This window comes from Acomys minous (genome assembly GCF_964271855.1).
Source record: "Acomys minous genome assembly, chromosome: 18".
Lineage (NCBI taxonomy): Eukaryota > Metazoa > Chordata > Mammalia > Rodentia > Muridae > Acomys > Acomys minous.
Window position 1 is genome coordinate 61,099,863 of NC_140501.1, and position 18,445 is coordinate 61,118,307.

The following is an 18,445-nucleotide window of genomic DNA, read 5'->3' on the forward strand; positions in this document are numbered from 1 at the left end:
TGCCTGCCATAACTCATTGAACATCCACAGCCCCCCTTACCAGTGGACAGGAAACAGTCACTGCACCTGTTGTGCAGGTTTTGTGAGCGGGAACTTAAAAGTGTTCTCCCCAGCATCTGGCGCAGCTGACTACCCTACATAAGCTATGAGCAGAAAGAGAAAAAAGAAGCCCAAAACTTAGTAGCTCTCTCCCTACTGCCCTTCACATGCATGTGCCAGCTTGCACAGCACACATCTGATACTGAAATGTTACCTAGTCAATGACTCCGGCTCAGCCATCCCATATGCCCTGTCAGTAACTATTAAAGCCTTTTGCAAATATTTAGTTCATGGCTCTCCAGTGAGGTCACCAGCACTTAACAGCACGTTTCCTTTCATTGTTCCCTTCATTTTCAGCTCTTCAAGGTAAACCTCACTTGTAGCTAGGTACTGACTCATCTCCCTTTACTGCAGCATGCCTGGAGCCCAGAGACCCACAGAGACTGGAGTTACAGGGCTGTGAGCATCATGCACATGTTGGAACAGGACCTGAGCCCTCTGCAAGAACAACATGTGTTCTTAACCTCTGAGCCATCTTACGCCCCTGCCACCTATTTCATCTTGTGTCACCAAAGTGAGCCAAACTTTTCCAAGGCAAGATGGTTTCTTCAGCAGGCCTACAGTCATCACTTTATACAGCCCCATGGCTTTCCTTTCCTGTTTTGCCTCTTTGGGGCTTAAAATACCCTCTCTACTGCTTAGTAAAAACTCTGCACGAGGTGACACTCGGGCCTGTATTAACGTCCACACCTGGGTTGATTACACGTATGTATTTCACAATAGTTTATACAGACTGCTAAGAGCACTTCATATTTTACAGAAAGCTTAAAATATATGGACTTTCTTTAATATACCAAAGTACATCCAACTCTACTTCCTAAATAAATGTTACAATTCGTTGAAAATTTAAAGGCTTAATGGCAAAATTCAGGGGAGGAAAAGATTAAGTAAGTTTATTTTACAAACTCGCTGAAAAATAACTTCCGAGAAAGTCAATAAAATTCAGTACGGTCTCATCCGCCCTGAAGAAGGTGGTGCCCGATTTGGAGGAGTGATGGCTATGTCCAGATAATCCCCTATTTGGAACTTCTGTGACTGCAAGGTCATGGAGTCATCAGTGCCTTTCCTGCCAGACATGGTGCTGCCAATCTCCTTAACTCTGCAGGAAAAGGAAAGCAACTGTTAATGGACAGAACAGTACGGACTACAAAGAACACAAATAACCTCCACATGACAAATGTCTTGAATCGAAGCACTGAAAATAAGCATGTAGACACCACCACTGCCACTAAAGAGATTATCCCAAAGCCAGGCATGCCTGTGATTCCAACACTGACGCCTGAAACAGACCGACAGCTGCATCTTTGCGGGCAGAGGGGGAGTGGTGGAGGATCTGCAAAATCCAGAGATCACAGGAACTAAAGTAACAAGTCACTTACCGATATCCAGGTCTTTTAAGGTCCATAAAAACAATTGCAAAATTGAAGTGTGTACCCTTCTTCCTGGCTTCTGGATAGACCTCCTTTACTAAGCTAGTCAGTTCTTTCAAGGTTGCATCCATCCTGAATTTTTTGAAAAGATACGATTAATAAACAGCATGACAAGGACATTTGAAAAATAGCAACTTAGGCTGGAGAGATGGCTCAAAAGTTAAGGGCAGTGGCTGCTCTTGCAGAAGTTCAATTCCCAGTAATCACATGGTGGCTCACACCCATCTATAGTGAGATCTAGTGCCCTCTTTTGTCATGAAGGCATATAAGCAGGCAAAACACTGTGTATATAATAAATCTTTAAAGAAAATAAAAATAAAAATAAAAGACAAACAAAAAATAGCAACTTGTACATCCTTGAGACATATTCCAGGGCCTCACACCATATGATTTCTGGGCTGGCGGGATAGCCTGGCGGGGAAAAGGCAATCTACTACACAACCAATAATAACAGAAGAGGAAAAAAACCAAACCGAAGTAAATCTATTTGCCTCTGAATATTAACTGTGTTGGCCTCAATGCTAAAAACACCAATAAAGAAACCTGCTCCAGGGGTTTAAGGAGGTCATCCCACACACCCTCTTCTGAGGCTACATAATGTCTTCACCTGGCCCAATGATCTATAAGTAACCAGTCCAAATTATTCAACTGCACAAAACAGCTGTCTAATTTCTAAGATATACAATCTCCCATACATTGCAGCATCTGAAATTGTAGTGCATCCTGGACTCAACCTGCTAGGATAGCATCGTCACAAGGATATGCAATTTCTTGCTCTCTAGCAGAATCTTCATGCTGGAGGCAGACAAGATGGCTTAGCAAGCAGGGAAAGGTGCGTGCTGCCAGTCCAAAGACCTCGGTTTGATTCTTCAAGTCCACATGATACAGACGGATGTGACTCCCACAACGTCCTCTGACCTCCCCACACGTGTCATGACTCCCACAGGCCACATTCACACAAAACAATAAAAGCTTGCCAGTGAGATGGCTCAGTAGGTAAGGACACTTGCTGCTCAAGCCTCCTGTCCTGAGTTCAATCCCCAAAACTCTCAAGTGAATGTGGAAAGAAATACTCCCGAAGAGCCCTCTGACCTCTACAGGAGCTGCTGCTCTTGCACAGTAAACACAAAATAATTTTTAAAAAAAAAAAATTTTTTTTTTTTAATGATGGAATCCTAAAGCCACAGATATGAAATGTTAAGACAAACTGCAGGCTTCTTTTACAACATAAGCCATTATTCTGAGAGCGTGCCCCTTGCTGCTTATGTGCATGCCTGCACACCCGCCCTGGCCAGCGTAACCACCTCAAGGGGAAGTGGCATCTGTTGGGAAGCCACAGCTTTGGGGAATACATGAAGGAGCTAGGACTGTCTCTTAGGAAAATGGGTACATGGCCAATCCAGACTGCATCACTTGCCATGGAACAATATCATCATCAAAAATGAAAGCACTTTGAAGACAACACAGTTTTCTTGTGCCCTGAACTACAGCTGATGGTAGAAAACCTGAGATGGTCTGCACCTTCAAAGCCGTGGACGGCAAGGAAAGCACAAGAAGCTGAAGGCCGGGAAGCGGGTGGAGGACTGTGTGTGTCACGAGCGGCGCCCGCACATCCATCATCCCTCTGGACAGGAGTCGGCTGCCAGAGTGCACGCGCTCATCAATAAGCATGTTGAAAGCATCCACATTGCTGCTTTTCTGTGGTTTTATTTTTCAGGACTGTGTTCTTTATCTTTATCTGTATCTTTATCACAAACCCTTTACATAAAGTTCATATCAAAGTCTTGATTTACCTGGGATCATTCCTTTGGTTAGTAAATGTGTTTGTACTTAAAAAATATATATAGAAATAAAAAACAAAAAACTAAACTCAGAATTAAATAGAGTCCCTTGTGCTAATACAACACAATCTAAAACAAAATAACTGAAAATGTAAACATCTTAGCAATGGTTAACAACTTAGTTCACACATAGTTTTTCCCGTGACAAAGAGGGAGGTGAAATGGAGAATGGCAGCCCCTTCTACAGACACCTCAGAGTAAGAACACTGACGCAGCAGCATGGAGCAGAGACGCAACGCGCCCACTGCATCTCACTGTCAACTTTACAAATGTCCACACCACTATACACGAAGTGAAAAATACCAGGATGACTACACTGTCCTCCATTTTCTATTCCAAATACTTCTCAATATTCCTGTAATAGAACTCAGTCTTCCAGAACATGCCTTTCTTCTACTAGTTCAATAAAAAAGTTCCACCACCCACTTAGCTGCTCAAGCAATGGCCCTAATTAAACCTTTCTAGGCTTCCCCTCTTCCCCTTCTTACAAACATTCTTGTTATTTCCTGCTCTTAAAAACAGATAAAAATTTATTTTCCTCTATATTCAGCTTTGTTGAGGTTTTGGTTTTCCAGGCTGTTTTGGTTTTGTGGTTTTCTGACCAGGCCTTCTTTATGCATACACCCTCAGGCCCAATCTATAAACTGCTGTGGAATAAGTGCCACCTGCTGTCACCTCTAGGGGAAGGTCTCTGCCTGCACAATAAGTACAGCACAGCATGCCAATGCCTGACACCTGGTAACTAACTCCTGCCTGTCAAGCTAATAAATGACTCTAGGTATCACAGTCACCAAGGACTTTACTTGCATTAACACAAATACTTTGCTCACAAGGACACAAATTTGATGGTCTTCAAAAGTCAGGGGCACCCCTCCCTGTTACAGGCAGGGCCCAACCTGTTTCCTGCCAACTGGGAACAGAACAGTGGTAACAAAAACACTTAAGCAGAACAAAGAAGTATACAAGGCCAGAAAAAGGAAAAATATTTCTAGAAACAGGTTAGAAGGTCTCTATCTTTTGCCATGAGAATGTTCCAGACCAAAAGCCTTTTTATGCAGTCATGCAGGAAGACTGCACACTCAATACTTTTCTTAAAAAGCAATGAATTATACACCAGTTCTTACCAATCAAAAAATAATCAGTGCTATTAACATCACTGTGGGCATTTCTGTGCATGTACACAGTACAGTGTTTTTGGAAAAAAAATTTCATGTATGACTATTCTACTTGCTATGTGTTAAATGCACCATGTGTGTGCCTAACGTCCTTCTATGGATGCCAGATGAGTGTGTTGGCTCATCCAACAGCTGGAGTGACAGGCTGTGATGAGCTTCCGAACATGCCAGGAATTCAACTCTGGCCCCCTGTGAGCACTATTAAGCACTCAGCTCTCTCTTCAGCTCTTATGTTTTCTTAAAAGATACCGTGTGGGGGGGGGGGGTGTGCTAGAGAGCAGGCTCATCACTTAAGAGCACTTGCTGCTCTTGCAGGAGACCTGGGTTCAATTCCCATTATTTACATGGTGCCTCACAACCACCTGTTGCTCCAGTCCCAGGGACCTGACACCCACTGCTGACCTCAATGAACACTATGTTCATGTGGTGCACATACATACATGCAGGCAAAAGCACACATACACATAAAAATGATTAAAAATTAAAGATAGCATACTGAAACTGTGACACAAAAATATATAGCTCATGCTATGTCTATTTCAAGTAAAATCTTATTTTCTCAGAACTGTAGTTCAGCATGTAGTGAATTCTACAGCTTCACATTAAAAGGCAGTTACTGTCTTATGTAATTTTGTAGTTGAATTTTACTTTGCCAGAATTCATATTATATACTGGAATTAATTCTGAAATTTTAAATTTTGTCCCCAGTGAACATCAATGTTGGCATAAACTCTGAGGTGAAATAACTGATTTTCTTTTGTTTTGAGCCGATTCTTTTTAAAAGTAAAGCAGCTTCGCCTGTAATCCCAACACTCAGGGAGGTGGAGGCAGAGGCAGACTGGTCTCTGCGAGTCCAAAGGCCAGAGAGTCTAGGATAGCCAGGACTCTTACACAGAGAAACTCTGTCTTGAAAAACCAAAAAGAGAGCCGGGCGTGGTGGCGCACGCCTTTGATCCCAGCACTTGGGAGGCAGAGGCAGGAGGATCGCTTTCAGTTCGAGGGCAGCCTGGTCTACAGAGTGAGTCCAGGACAGCCAAGGCTAACACAGAGAGAGCCTGTCTAGAAAATCCAAAAAAAGAAAAACCAAAAAGATGTTGCACACCTTCAAAAGTTTAAGGGGCAAATTTTGCGTTATATCTTATCACCGTAACAAAAATGTTAGTTAGCCTTTACTGCTCTTCAGAAGCCGTTACAATCTTAACCCCACACAATACCTAAGGACAAGCTTGTACGGTCCTCGCTGAGTGGTCAGCGGGTTACGTACGGAGACATGAAACAATTATAGACAGCCGTCTTCACTGAACAGACCCCAAACGCGTTTACACACCCTAACTAACGCCAGAGCAGGAAGGACGGGGGGTGGGGGGTGAGGGTTCGGCGGTGCTTTTTAATTTTTGGTGCTACAATACTTGAGGCTTCACTATTGCCAATGCTCCGAGACAAACGTCTACGAAATAGCCCAACTCCCGGTCACCTCCCACCTTACCCATGTCACTTTAAACTACGTTAACTACGTCTATGTGCCTCGGCAACGCTGTCCAGCGCGCTCGGCCCTAACGTGTCCCCGCCGCTCCCCGCAGCGGTCCACGGTTCAGCCCCGCTTCCCTCCCGACGGGAAAGCCCTGGCCAGCCCCGGGGGAGCACAGCCCGCGAGGGCCCCGGCCCCGCGCGCCTCACCAGGTGTAGATCTGCAGCTCGCTCGAGGGCACGTTCCCGCGGGAGAACTCGTCCATTCGGTGGTGGCGGCCGTTGTTGGTGGTGAAGACCCGCAGCAGGAGCGGGCAGGTCTGCGGAGAGGCGGGGAGTCAGCCTCGGCCGCGCCGCTACGGCCTTCCCGCCCACCCGCCCGCAGGCCGCGCCCGCCCGCACGCACGCCCGCACCCCTGCCCGCCTCTGCCCCGCAGCGGCCCGAGGCCCGAGGCCCGCACCTTCTCGCGGTCGATCGGCTTCTCCGGCTCCTTCTTAATCTCCTCCTGGGTAACGCGCGACTCCACCGCCATCTTCCTCCTTCGGCCCGGCAGACGCTCGCCCTGACCTCCGACCCCCGCAGCGAGCATGAGATAGACGTCTCTCGCGAGGAAAGGCACGAGGTTTTATAGCGGGCCGGCGGCAGGGCGGGGCGTCGCTCGGCGCACGCGCACTTCCCTTGTGTGTGGGGGGGGGTAGGGGGCGGGCCGGAAGCGCCTGCGTGTTGCCATGAAAGGGGGCCAGATAAACGCATGCGCGATGGTCTACGCGCCTTCTCCAGAATAGTCGGTCTTGTATGAGTTGTTTTCTTTACATGTATGTTCACAGCTTAAGTAAGCTTAACGTGACATTTTCATACGTGTAGAGAACAAGAAAGCTTAAGAACATTCACGGTCGTGGTGGTGCATCCCTTTAATCCCAGCGCTAGGGAGGCAGAGGCAGGCGGATCTCTCTGAGTTCGAGGCCAGCCTGGTCTACAGAGTGAGTGCCAGGAGGGTCAGGGGTACGTAGGGGGAGCCTGTTTCAAAACAAACAAATAAACAAAAAACAAAAAAGGGGGACCAAAGACCTAAATGCTGTCGTAGGAGATTACCTACACTTTTTTTCTGGACCGATTTCTATTCTGTGAATATGTACTTCAAAAAAGTACCATCGGGAAAGACTGGTTGATAAAACACTCACAATATGCTATAGAGACAAAAAACCGTAAAGCTTGAAGGTATTTGTGAGGCATAAGATTGGGAAAGCAACTTTTCCTAGTATAAAACAGCCAAACAAAAACAGTCCCACTGAAAGATGGGTTTAAGAAAACTGGGCTGTTGCTTTAAAAATTACATCTAAAGTAGCAATAAAGCTCTGAAGCTCACCTGTAATCCAGAGCGTTTGTTGAAGCTGCGGTGACTGCTTTTCATAGATTGCTTTTTAAAAACAAAACCCGGGCATGGTGGTGTATGCCTTTAATCCCAGCACTGGGGAGGCAGAGGCAGGTGGATCTCTGTGAGGCCAGCCTGGTCTACAAAGCGAATCCAGGAAAGCCAAGGCTGCACAGAGAAACCTTGTCTCGAAAAAGCAAAAGATTATTTTTAAAAATTAAAAAATAAATAAAAACGAAGGTAGCATATTGGCAAAAATTGGAAACTGACAGTAGCAGCTCTTGGACTTGGCACTTGTGCACTCCAGTGAGAAGGCGCTGGTGCACACACTGTGCATTATTCAGGGGTACTTGTAGTCTCATCCCCTAGTCTTGGTGTTTACACTCTAGAGAAATCTTTGCTAGACTGTATCCAGAGACACTGTGAGACTGCTCTTTACTTGCTGTTCTTTTGTTGTGTTTTCGGTTTTGTTTTGTTTTTTTGAGACAGGGTTTCCCTGTGTAGCCTTAGCTGGCCTGGACTCACTCTGCAGACCAGGCTGGCTTTGAACTCACAGAGATCCACCTGCCTCTGTCTCCCAAGTGCTGGGATTAAAGGTGTGCGCCACCATGCCCAGCCATTTATTGTTCTTACAAAAGACCAGGTGCGTTCCGGTCGCCTGTAACTTCAGTTCCAGAGGATCTGATGTCCTCTTCTGGCTTCCTCGAGCACTGCATGCCTGCGGTGCACTAACGTGCAAGCAGTCAAAATACCCATACACATAAGTCTCTAAGAAAGATGTCACTTCAGTCAGGCACTGCTCCTCTGTCCAGGTGCACGCCACTACAGCAGCCGAAATGGGAACTAACTAATATGACGTCACACTTCACCCTGCCAGACTAGCCAAAGTGTGACAGGCAAACCCTGTAAGGCTTGTGTAACACAGCCCTGACTGCCCTGGACTCACTTTGCAGCCCAGTCAGGCCTTGAACTAACAGAGATTCACCTGCCTCTGCCTCCCAAGTGCTGGGATTAAAGGCTTGTGCCACCACCGTAGGGCGCCATGTTGAAGAGTGTTCTAACACCCCTTGAGTGATAATTGGAAGCTGTTTCAGGAGTATATTCTTTTTCTTTGTTTGTTTGTTTGTTTTTCAAAACAGGGTTTCTCTATGTTACCTTGTCCATCCTCTATTTGGAGGATCCTCTATGTGGACTCTATTTGGAGACCAGCCTGGCCTGGAACTCACAGCGATCCACCTGCCTCTGCCTCCCAAGTGCTGGGATTAAAGGTGTGCGTCACCATGCCTTCTAGGAGTATATTCTTAAACTCAAATAACACCAAAGGTGAAAGCAAGTGAAAAACACTCTACTCTTTCAAGAGATGGGGAAGCAAGCATGGAATAGACAGAAGAGGGCACAATTTATAAAGCCCCCAGATAGGAGAGCTCTTCTGACGTTGCCTGGGGCAGTCAGGGAAGGATTACACTTAAAGTAGTGTCATCTGAGGGTGGGTTCACCTGTACAGCTTGTGTGGGTCAGCTTCTACCTGCTAGAAACACGCCTTTTCACATCAGATAAGGGTGTGGATTTTTCCATTAATCTTTGTGATTTGGATTTGGATCACTGTCAAAATTTTGTTCTTTAAAATGTGCTTAAGAGCCCAGCGGTGGTGGATCATGCCCTAATCCCAGCACTCAGGGAGGCAGAGGCTGGTGGATCTCTGTGTGTTGGAGGCCAGCCTGGTCTACTAAGCAAGTCCAGGACAGCCAAGGCTACACAGAGAAACCCTGTCTTGAAATAAATATTAAAATAAAATAAAAGATAAGGTCTAGCAGGCAGGCTCTGTTCCTTTTTAAACTGACATTTAAATCCCCTTCCCTGTAACATGATTCTTTTTTTGTTTTGTTTTGTTTTTTGGTTTTTGGTTTTTGTTTTCTGAGACAGGGTTTCTCTGTGTGGCCTTGGCTGACCTGGACTCACCTTGTAGACCAGGCTGGCCTCGAATTCATAGTGATCCCCCTGCCTCTGCCTCCCGAGTGGTTACATGATTCTAATGGTAAGTCTTTTTTGAAATGTTTGGAATGGAAACATGCAGACACATGAGGGCACTGTAATCAGTCAGTCAAAGGGCAAACACTGTAGCTACGAAAATGAGGAGCTCACAGACGCTTGCTTGGGACATGGAGGAGATTTCACTTGCTAGATCTTCCAAACAACCAGCCCTCACCGAAGAAGAACTTCCCAACACTGGGAGGCGGCAAATCTGCAGCTATTTTTCAGAGAACTAGGGCCAGTCTGTAAAAATACTTGTTGAGCAAGCCTGGTGGCTTGAGCTCAGTCCCTGAAACCCACATAATGGTAGAAAAAAAGAGGACCAAATGCACAAAATTGTCCCCTCACCACCACACATGTGTGAACTTGCACAAATACAGCCACAATGGTGAAATTAAAGGATGTTAAGATCACTTCCCCCCCATCCCTCCATCCACTCCTCAGCCTTGTAGGAGCAGCTCTAAATGCTAAAACCTTTGCATGTGTGCATGCTCTCTCTGCTTTATTTGTTTATTTAGAATGCACACAAGCAAGTATTATGTTTCTGGATATGTTTGCAAAAGAATTAGAGACTCCAACAGACACTCCACCGATGTTCACTGTCACATTAGCCACAAGAGTTAAGACAAAAACAATCCCAATAAGGCACATTAACAGAGGAGAAGGCACACACGGGCTGGGCATGGCAGTGAATGCCTTTAATCCCGGGAGGCAGAGACAGGTAGAGTTTGAGGCTAGCCTGGTCTACAAAGCTAGTTCCAGGACTGCCAGAGATACACAGAGAAACCCTGTCAAAAAGAAAAAATAGCCAGGCGGTGGTGGCACACACCTTTAATCCCAGCACATGGGAGACAGAGGCAGGTGGATCTCCGTGAGTTTGAGGCTAGCCTGGACTACAGAGTGAGTTCCCGGACAGCCAGAGCTGTTACATAGAGAAATCCTGTCTCAAAAAACCAAAAAATAAAAATAAAAATAAATAAAATAAAATAAATAAATAAAAATAAAAGGGAAGAAGGGAGGAAAGGTATACCACAGAGTATTTAGTTTTTAAAGGGGATAACATTCTCTTGCTACCACATTGATGAGTTGTAAAAATGTGGTAAATGAAGCAAGCAGGACAGGAATAAACATGATTTTACTCACACAGGCACTTAGAACAGTCAGAGCATAATACAGAAAGTAGGATAAGGGTTACCGAGGCCTAGGGTCGGGGACTGGGGCATTATTGCTTAATGAGCGCAGAGTTTGTGTTTGAGATGAAGAAAACTTCTGGATACGGCCTGTAGTATTGGTTGTACAACACTGTGAACCCACGTAATGACGCGGACTCACATACCTCTAAAAGTGAGTTTTACAGAAACTTTGACATAATTTTGAAGTTAAAAAGGGGAACTTCGGAGCGTGTATGGATACATCATCCAACCCTCTGCTTCCCTTTTGCACTCTCTCTTTTTCACAGGCCTCTCAGCATCAAGAATGAGGGAAGGCAGGCGGATCACTGTGAGTTCGAGGCCAGCCTGGTCTACAAAAGAGTCCAGGACAGCCAAGGTTACACAGAGAAACCCTGTCTCAAAAAATTAAAAAAAGAAAAGAAAAAGAAAAAAAAAAAAGAGGGAAGGCAGATTCTCCTAATTGAAATTGGAATGTGCAGTGGGAGGTTTCTCCAATCCCCACGGCAGCTTTAGACCGTTAAGATTCAGAAGGAAGGACGCTTTCCGATGACAGAGACAAAGCCCCGTGCACACTAGGCAGGCTGTGTTTCTGTGGAGATGAACGGAATGCACTAGCCACGGGGTTTCCGAATTAGAAAAGTTTGACGCTATGCGTTCGTATCTCCCTAGGGGACTATCGGAAGCGTCTCTCTTTCCTAAAACGACACTCTTTCTTTCAGGTACATCTGTCGGGGACAAAGCATGCAGAGTTCGTAAACACAGCATTTATGGGCTTCTGTTTCCAGGAGTTTAGCGGAGCAGCCTCAGTCAGCACCTGCCTGTGACCAAGCCGGGAAAAGCACATTTCCTTCCTCCTTCCAGACGCTGCTCCTCGTGTTGTGGTGAACCCCTCCCCCCAACTATAACATTACTTTTGTTGCCAGTTCATAACTGTAAATTTGCTCCTGTTGTAATTGTAATGTAAACATCTGATATGCAACCCTTGTGAAAAGTTCAGTGGACCTCAAAGGGGTCATGACCCCACTTTGGCACCAACTCTGGATGTTTTGTGTACTCTCCGATTTCGGCCTGCCGGCCTGCCAACAACACTGTGAGCGATGCTGCCATGACCCACCTTGATGCTCCTAATGGTGTTGCTGAGTCACTCTCAGACCTTCACAAAAGAATGGGAGCCCAGCGTGGTTGCGCCCGCCTTTAATCCCAGGACTCGGGAGGCAGTGGCAGGAGGATCGCTGTGAGTTCAAGGCCAGCTTGGTCTACAAAGTGATTCCAGGACAGTCAAGGCTTCACAGAGAAACCCTGTCTCAAAAAAAAAAAAAAAAAACCAAAAAAACAAAAAAAGAATGATGTCTTTTTTAATTATTTATTTTTATTTTATGTGTGTTGTATGTCTACGGGCGTCAGATGTTGGAGTTACAGACAGTTGTGAGCTGCCACATGGGTGCTGGGAGTTGAACCCGGGTCCTCTGGAAGAGCAGTCAGTGCTCCCAACCATTGAGCCATCTCTCCAGCCCTGAATAGTGTTTTTAAATCCCGAGCCCTCTATCCAAAGACTCTGAAGCCTCCATCTGTAGTGGCTATTCCTGGTGTGTGGTTTATGTTTTTTTGTTTTTTGTTTTTGTTTTTGTTTTTTTCCCAAGACAGGGTCTCTCTGTGTTAGCCTTGACTGTCCTGGATTCACTTTGTAGACCAGGCTGGCCTCAAACTCACAGTGATCTGCCTGCCTTTGCCTCCTGAGTGCTGGGATAAAAGGCATGCGTCTATTCCTGGTTGTCAACTTGACTACATCTGGAATTAAGTAAAACCCAAAAATGGCTGGGCACAACTGTGAGGAATTTTTTTTTTCTTTCTTGGTCATTTAAAGTGGGGCGTTCCACTTCTAATCCAGATCTTTGAAGTGGAAAGACCCACCTTTAATCTGGGCCGTAGGGCCTGAGAGATGGCTCAGAGGCTAAGAGCTCTTCCAGAGGTCCTGAGTTCAATTCCCAGCAACCACCTGGTGCCTCACAACCGTCTATAATGAGATCTGGTGCCCTCTTCTGGTCTGCAGGCATTCATGTAGGCAGAGCACTGTCTACACAGTAAATAAATTTCCCCATTTTTAGTATTCCAGCCTCAGGACAAAGGCAGAGCTGATGATACCAGCCACAACTGGCTTTTGAACATGTGTGTGAGGAAACTCTGTAAACAGCGATGATTGTGTAGGAGGGAGAAACCCCTCATATTCTGAGTTAGTGGGGTCAAAAGTGCAACATGTTTATTTTGGGGAACACAATTGTGAAATTATGGGTTTATGAAATTCTCTTTATCTCCCCTGCCTCTGTGTGTGTGTGTGTGTGTGTGTGTGTGTGTGTGTGTGAGTGCCTTGGCATACTTGTGGAAGTCAAAGGACAATTTACAAGAGTCAGTCAGGTTGTTTTTAGTTTTGGTTTTGGTTTTTTGTATTTTGGGGTTTTTTTGTTTTGATTGTTTGTTTGTTTGTTTTGTTGTTTTCTTTTTCAAGACAGGGTTTCTCTGTGTAGCCTTGACTGTCCTGGACTCACTTTGTAGACCAGGCTGGCCTCGAACTCACAGTGATCCGCCTGCCTCTGCCTCCTGAGTGCTGAGATTAAAGATATATGCCACCACCGCCAGGCTAGTCAGGTTGTTGTTGTTGTTGTTTGTTTTTTGTTTTTTGGAGACAAGGTTTCTCTGTGTAGCTTGGCTGTCCTGGACTCACTTTGTAGACCAGGCTGGCCAGTCAGGCTGTTAAGCTTCAAGACAAATGCCTTTACCTACTGAGCCATCTCACTGCCCTTGGTTTCAGAAACACAGAATTTTAATCATGATGTGATGAGGAAGACACATGCACATGACTTTTCTTCCTTCCCTCCTTCCTTCCTTCTTTTTTATTTTAAATTAATTAATTATTTTATTTATTTATTTTTTTGAGATAGGGACTCACTGTGTATTCCTGGATGGCCAGAAATTTACACAGATTTTCTTGCCTTTGACTCCAACATGCCTGGTCACATGAACATCTTTGATTTTGTTGTGTTTGAGGCCGGTCTTACCATGTAGCCCAGGCTGGTCTCAAACTCTCTGTCCTTCAGTCTCACCTTCCAAATACTGGGATTACAGCTGTGTGCTGCCACTCCTAACCTTGCTCTCTGAACAGCAAGACTTTCATTAGCCTCTAGGCTGTCTGAGATGATTTGGGTCACAAATTGAGGCCAGTGTGCCGACAGAGCTTGTCTCTGTGCAGGACTCTCTCTTCTCTTCACCTTAGTTACCTTCCAGGGGAGCTCCCTGGTACTAAGGGCTTTTCTCTGAGAGGAGCCCAGCCAGCTCACCTCCCACCTTCTGCTTTTATCGTTGCACTTGGAGGCCGCCTCTGCAAGATCTGCTTGGCCACGTTTGCTGCTTTTGTTTTTGTTTTCTTATTTTGATGTTGCTAATTTTCTCTATATTTGTTTAGGTTCATAAGTGCATGTGTACCATGGTTTCTGGGGGGGGGAGAAAAGGGAGAGAGAGAGACAGAGAGAGAGAGAGAGAGAGAGAGAGAGAGAGAGAGAAGAGAAGAGAAGAGAAGAGAAGAGAGGTGAGGGAGGAGGAGAGAGAGAAGGGAGGGAGGAAGGGAGGGAGAGAGGGAAGGGAGGGAGGGAGGGAGAGAGAGAGACAGAGACAGAGACAGAGACAGAGAGACAGAGAGAGAGACAGAGAGAGAGTGTTCTGGAGATCAAATTCAGGTTGTCAGCATATTCCTTCTCTGGTGCTGTAATAAGATGCCATGACCCTGGCAACTTATAGAAAAAAGTTTTGTTGTTGTTTTAAAGATTTATTTACTTATAATAATAAGTATACAGGGCTCTGCCTGCATGTGCACCTACAGGCCAGGAGAGGGCACCAGATCACATTACAGATGGTTGTGAGCCGCGATGTGGTTGGTGGGTATTGAACTCAGGACTTGTAGAAGAGCAGTCAGTGCTCTTAACCGCTGAGCCATCTCTCCAGCCCTAGGCAAAGAAAGTTCCTTTGGGGTTATGGTTCAAGAGGAAGAGAAGCTCACCACAGCCGGGAAACATGGCAGCAAGCAGCAAGCATGGGGGCAGGAGAAGCAGCTGACAGCTCACTCACATCTTGAACCAAAAGCAAGAAGCAGAGATGGGAAACTCAAAGTGGCCTGCGTTTTTAAACTCTCAAAGTTTATATGCAGTGACACACTTCCAACAAGACAAGACCCCCTAAGCCTTCCCGGATGTGACCATCAACTTGGGCTCAAGTATTCACAGGTCCAGTGTCTGGGAGACAACCTCATTCAAACCACCACTCCAGGCTTGGAGGCAGGTGCCTTCCCTGCTCAGCCAGCTTGTCAGCCTTCTTAGAGATGGTTTTTTTCCTCTACTGTTGCTAAACAAAACTGCCTCTCCTATGGAGAGTGGAAGAAATAGTTACTTTTTTTTTTTCATCAGAAAATCTAGAATTTTCTGGCAGTTATGCAACCACTAACAGAACCTTCCGGCCATCCCTTTCTTTGCTTTTCTGTAGGAGAGATAAACATGTTTTTGTGTTGATCCCAAGTGTGGGATGGGGACCAGACTTGTGAGAGAGCAGGATGTTTTCCACTTAGAAGTCAAACCACTTCATTGGGGAGCTTGGATGCTGCCAGCTGTAAACATCCTAGTAGAGACTCTGAGAGGATATATATATATATATATACACACCCAAGGATACATACATACATACATACATACATACATACATACATGAGGCTTTGGAGAGGACTTGGGATTGTTTTGGCTGTTCATCAACACGTCAAGAGACGCTCCGGGCCTTTCCTTGGAACTGATATCCTTAAGGTTTCATTATTGTGTTATTTTTTGTTTGTTTGTTTAAAGATTTGTTTATTTTATACATATGAGTGTTCTATCTGCCTGTACACCTGCATGCCAGAAGAGGGTGTAGTGACTGGGCAAGCAGAGCAGCTTAGCTCTCTACCAAAGTCTTTTGTTTTTATTCTTGTTCACTCTGAGAAACCCCCATGCACATGCACACACAGATAAACAAGTAAATAGATAAAATTTAAACATCACAAACTCAAACACAGCCAGACTGAAATCTACCATCCCTAATCACCTGTCTGTTAGGTCGGCCCGGCAGGCAGCAAGGGAGACGCTGCCTGGAAGCCTTGGCCAGCTGAAGTTGGTGTCTAGAACTTCATAGAAATCAGAAAGGTTGCCCTTAAAACAAATTATGTTTTGCCTTTAAAAGATCTTTCATAGCAGGGCATGATGGTGCACACCTTTAATCCCAGCACTCAGGAAGCTGAGGCAAGCGGATCGCTGTGAGTTCAAGGCCAGCCTGGTCTACAAAGTGAGTCCAGGACAGCCAAGGCTACACAGAGAAACTCTGTCTCAAAAAACCTTAAAAAAAAATGTTTGCTATACAAAGTTCTGTGAGAAAATCAATATAAGAGTAGAAAAATTTTAGTTATTCATATCATTAGATTGTGATAGCTACTATGAACATTTTGGGGTTTTCTGCTCATTTTATGTGGATTGATTTTATACACACATATATACAAAAATAATATAAATAGGGGTTGGAGAGATGGCTCAGAGGTTAAGAGCACGGTCTGCTCTCCCAAAGGTCTTGAGTTCAATTCCCAGCAACCACATGGTGGCTCCCAACCATCTATAATGAAATCTGATGCCCTCTTCTGGCCTGCAGAGCACTGTATACATAATAATAAATAAATCTTTAATAATAAAAAAGTAATAAATAAACATATGCAGGTTTAATTGTTTCATTTCAATGAATTAAAATCCAATTAATTAACTTTTTTTTACCTCTTGGAATTGAAATATCATTTTCCTTCCTCCCTTCCCTTTCTCCAACTCCTCTGTTTTATGTCCCCTTGCTCTGTCTCTCGAATCCATGGTCTCTTTTTGTCTAATTGTTACTGTTTTAATTGTTAGTGCATAAATATAGAAATATAACCTGCTCACTCTGCATAATGTTTTTGTATGATTTCAGGGCTGAGCACTCAGTATCTGATAACAAATAAGGGGGCTCTCCCCTCAGGAAGGCTGTTTCTCCCACTCTCAGAGGTCCTTAGCTGCTGGTAGTTCTCTGCCTACGTTTGGGACACCTTGAGATTTCCTCCTTTTCTGTTAGCGCATCGTCGTCACAGCCGACTTCCTGTTTCTCTGGCTCTAGCAATCTTTCTGCCTTCTCTTCTGCAATGTTCCCTGAGCCTTAAGCACGTTGAGCTGTGTTAGAAAGGTATTAGTTGGGGCTGGGCACCCCAGGGACACCTGCTTCTGCAATTTGATCTGTTATGGTTTCCTGAAGTGGCGTCTGCTGCCGAGAGGAGTTTCCTTGGTGAGGGATGAGAGCTACACTTAACTGAAGGTATAAAGATAGATATTTAAGGCACGCGCTTTTAATCCCAGCACTCGGGAGGCAGAGGCAGGCAGATCTTTGTGAGTTCGAGGCCAGCCTGGTCTACAAAGTAAGGCCAGGACAGCCAGGGCTACACAGAGGAACGCCATCTCAAAAAACAAGCTGAGGTATTGAAGATGCACTTAGGATATGCCGTGCTAGTGAAGTTGGTAAAGATCCTTCGGGATCCATGACCTCACTAGCCCTAGGTAGTTGGCTGGGTTAATTGGTTTTTTGAGACAGGGTCTCGCTCACTTTAGTCACACACATTCCTAGGACACGGGGCAGGTGAAGGGCAGGACACATGGGTTTCTCATAAGGGCAGATGTTAAGATATCCATGATTGACTTTTAACCTGCAGTTAGCTTGCATGATGCTGCAAGCGTGCCAATCCGTTTCAAAGTAAATTCTAAAACTGCCTGGCTACCAGCGTGTCTGTGGCTTGAAAGGGATGAATTACAGTTCCTCACAATTACGTGTCTCAAATGCCATTATGCTTAGCGAAAGGAGGAGGAGTGGAAAAGGAAATGTAAAACCCGATGGTGTGACTCATTTGCATGAGATCCTGCCAGAGGCAAAGCTGTGGGCTGGGAAAAGTGACCGCCGATTGCCAGGAGCTGAAAGGTGACAGATGACTAATCATTGCTGTGGGGCCAAGCTGTATGAATTTTTGTCAAAACTCAGAACTATATGTTAAAAGGAGTGAATTTTTCCATATGTAAATTATCTCTCAAAAAAGCTATTTAGGCCAGCCATGGTGACGCTCGCCTTTAATCCCAGCACTCGGGAGGCAGGCGGAACGCTGTGAGTTCGAGGCCAGCCTGGTCTACATAGTGAGTCCAGGACAGCCAGGGCTACACAGAGAAACCCTGTCTTGAAAAACAACAACAAAAGAAAAAAGAAAAAAAAAAAGAATCAATCTACAAATATTAGTGATGAGTAGTTAATGGCTTGCACACTGGCGCTTTCAGGGGTGACAGTCGGGGTGCCTGCAAATCACCTTGAGATACATCCAAACATTAATAAAAATGGATGGGTGGGCAGCCGGGAGGTTAAATGGATAGATATGTGATAAAATTAAGTATTCGTGTGCCACATAATGACATTTTAGACAGTAATGGCCCATATATACAGTGACATTATAAGGGAACGGAGGGACTTCTGACAGCTTGTGACAGGGTAGCTGGTTAGTGTCATATGGCCCTCACATGTCCATGGACACTGTATATCCCCAGCAGCAGCTTCTGATGTCGTGCATGTATTTACTGTCTCCTGAAGTGATGGGACTTTGCCTCGAAGCTTATGTGAGTGCACTCTAGGAAGTCCACACGATGAGGAATCCGCCGTCCCATGTTGCATTTCTCGGAAGTTGTCCCCACCGTGATGTGGCCCACGTATCAGTGTAGAACCATGATCTGCGACTCTCAAAGTGTT

The 18,445-nt window shown here is 45.3% G+C and overlaps 1 protein-coding gene across 1 annotated transcript; it reads right to left on the reverse strand.

The window, feature by feature from the left end:
- Nucleotides 1-794: 794 nt before the first annotated feature.
- Nucleotides 795-6,634, reverse strand: SAP18 (Sin3A associated protein 18). Its single transcript, XM_084767232.1, has 4 exons — nt 6,474-6,634; nt 6,223-6,332; nt 1,479-1,601; nt 795-1,198 (listed from the first exon to the last, which is right to left on the reverse strand). The coding sequence occupies exons 1-4, from the start codon at nt 6,600-6,602 to the stop codon at nt 1,042-1,044; spliced, it is 519 nt and encodes a 172-aa protein (XP_084623358.1). The 5' UTR covers nt 6,603-6,634; the 3' UTR covers nt 795-1,041.
- Nucleotides 6,635-18,445: the final 11,811 nt, after the last annotated feature.

What these genes read in the sequence shown, in the direction of transcription:
- SAP18 (XM_084767232.1), bottom strand. Translation starts at nt 6,602, where the DNA reads ATGCTCGCTGCGGGGGTCGGAGGTCAGGGCGAGCGTCTGCCGGGCCGA. An exon ending in AGCCGATCGACCGCGAGAAG is followed by an intron (nt 6,333 to 6,473) that starts GTGCGGGCCTCG and finishes GCCTCTCCGCAG; the next exon opens with ACCTGCCCGCTCCTGCTGCG. An exon ending in CTTAAAAGACCTGGATATCG is followed by an intron (nt 1,199 to 1,478) that starts GTAAGTGACTTG and finishes CTTTTCCTGCAG; the next exon opens with AGTTAAGGAGATTGGCAGCA.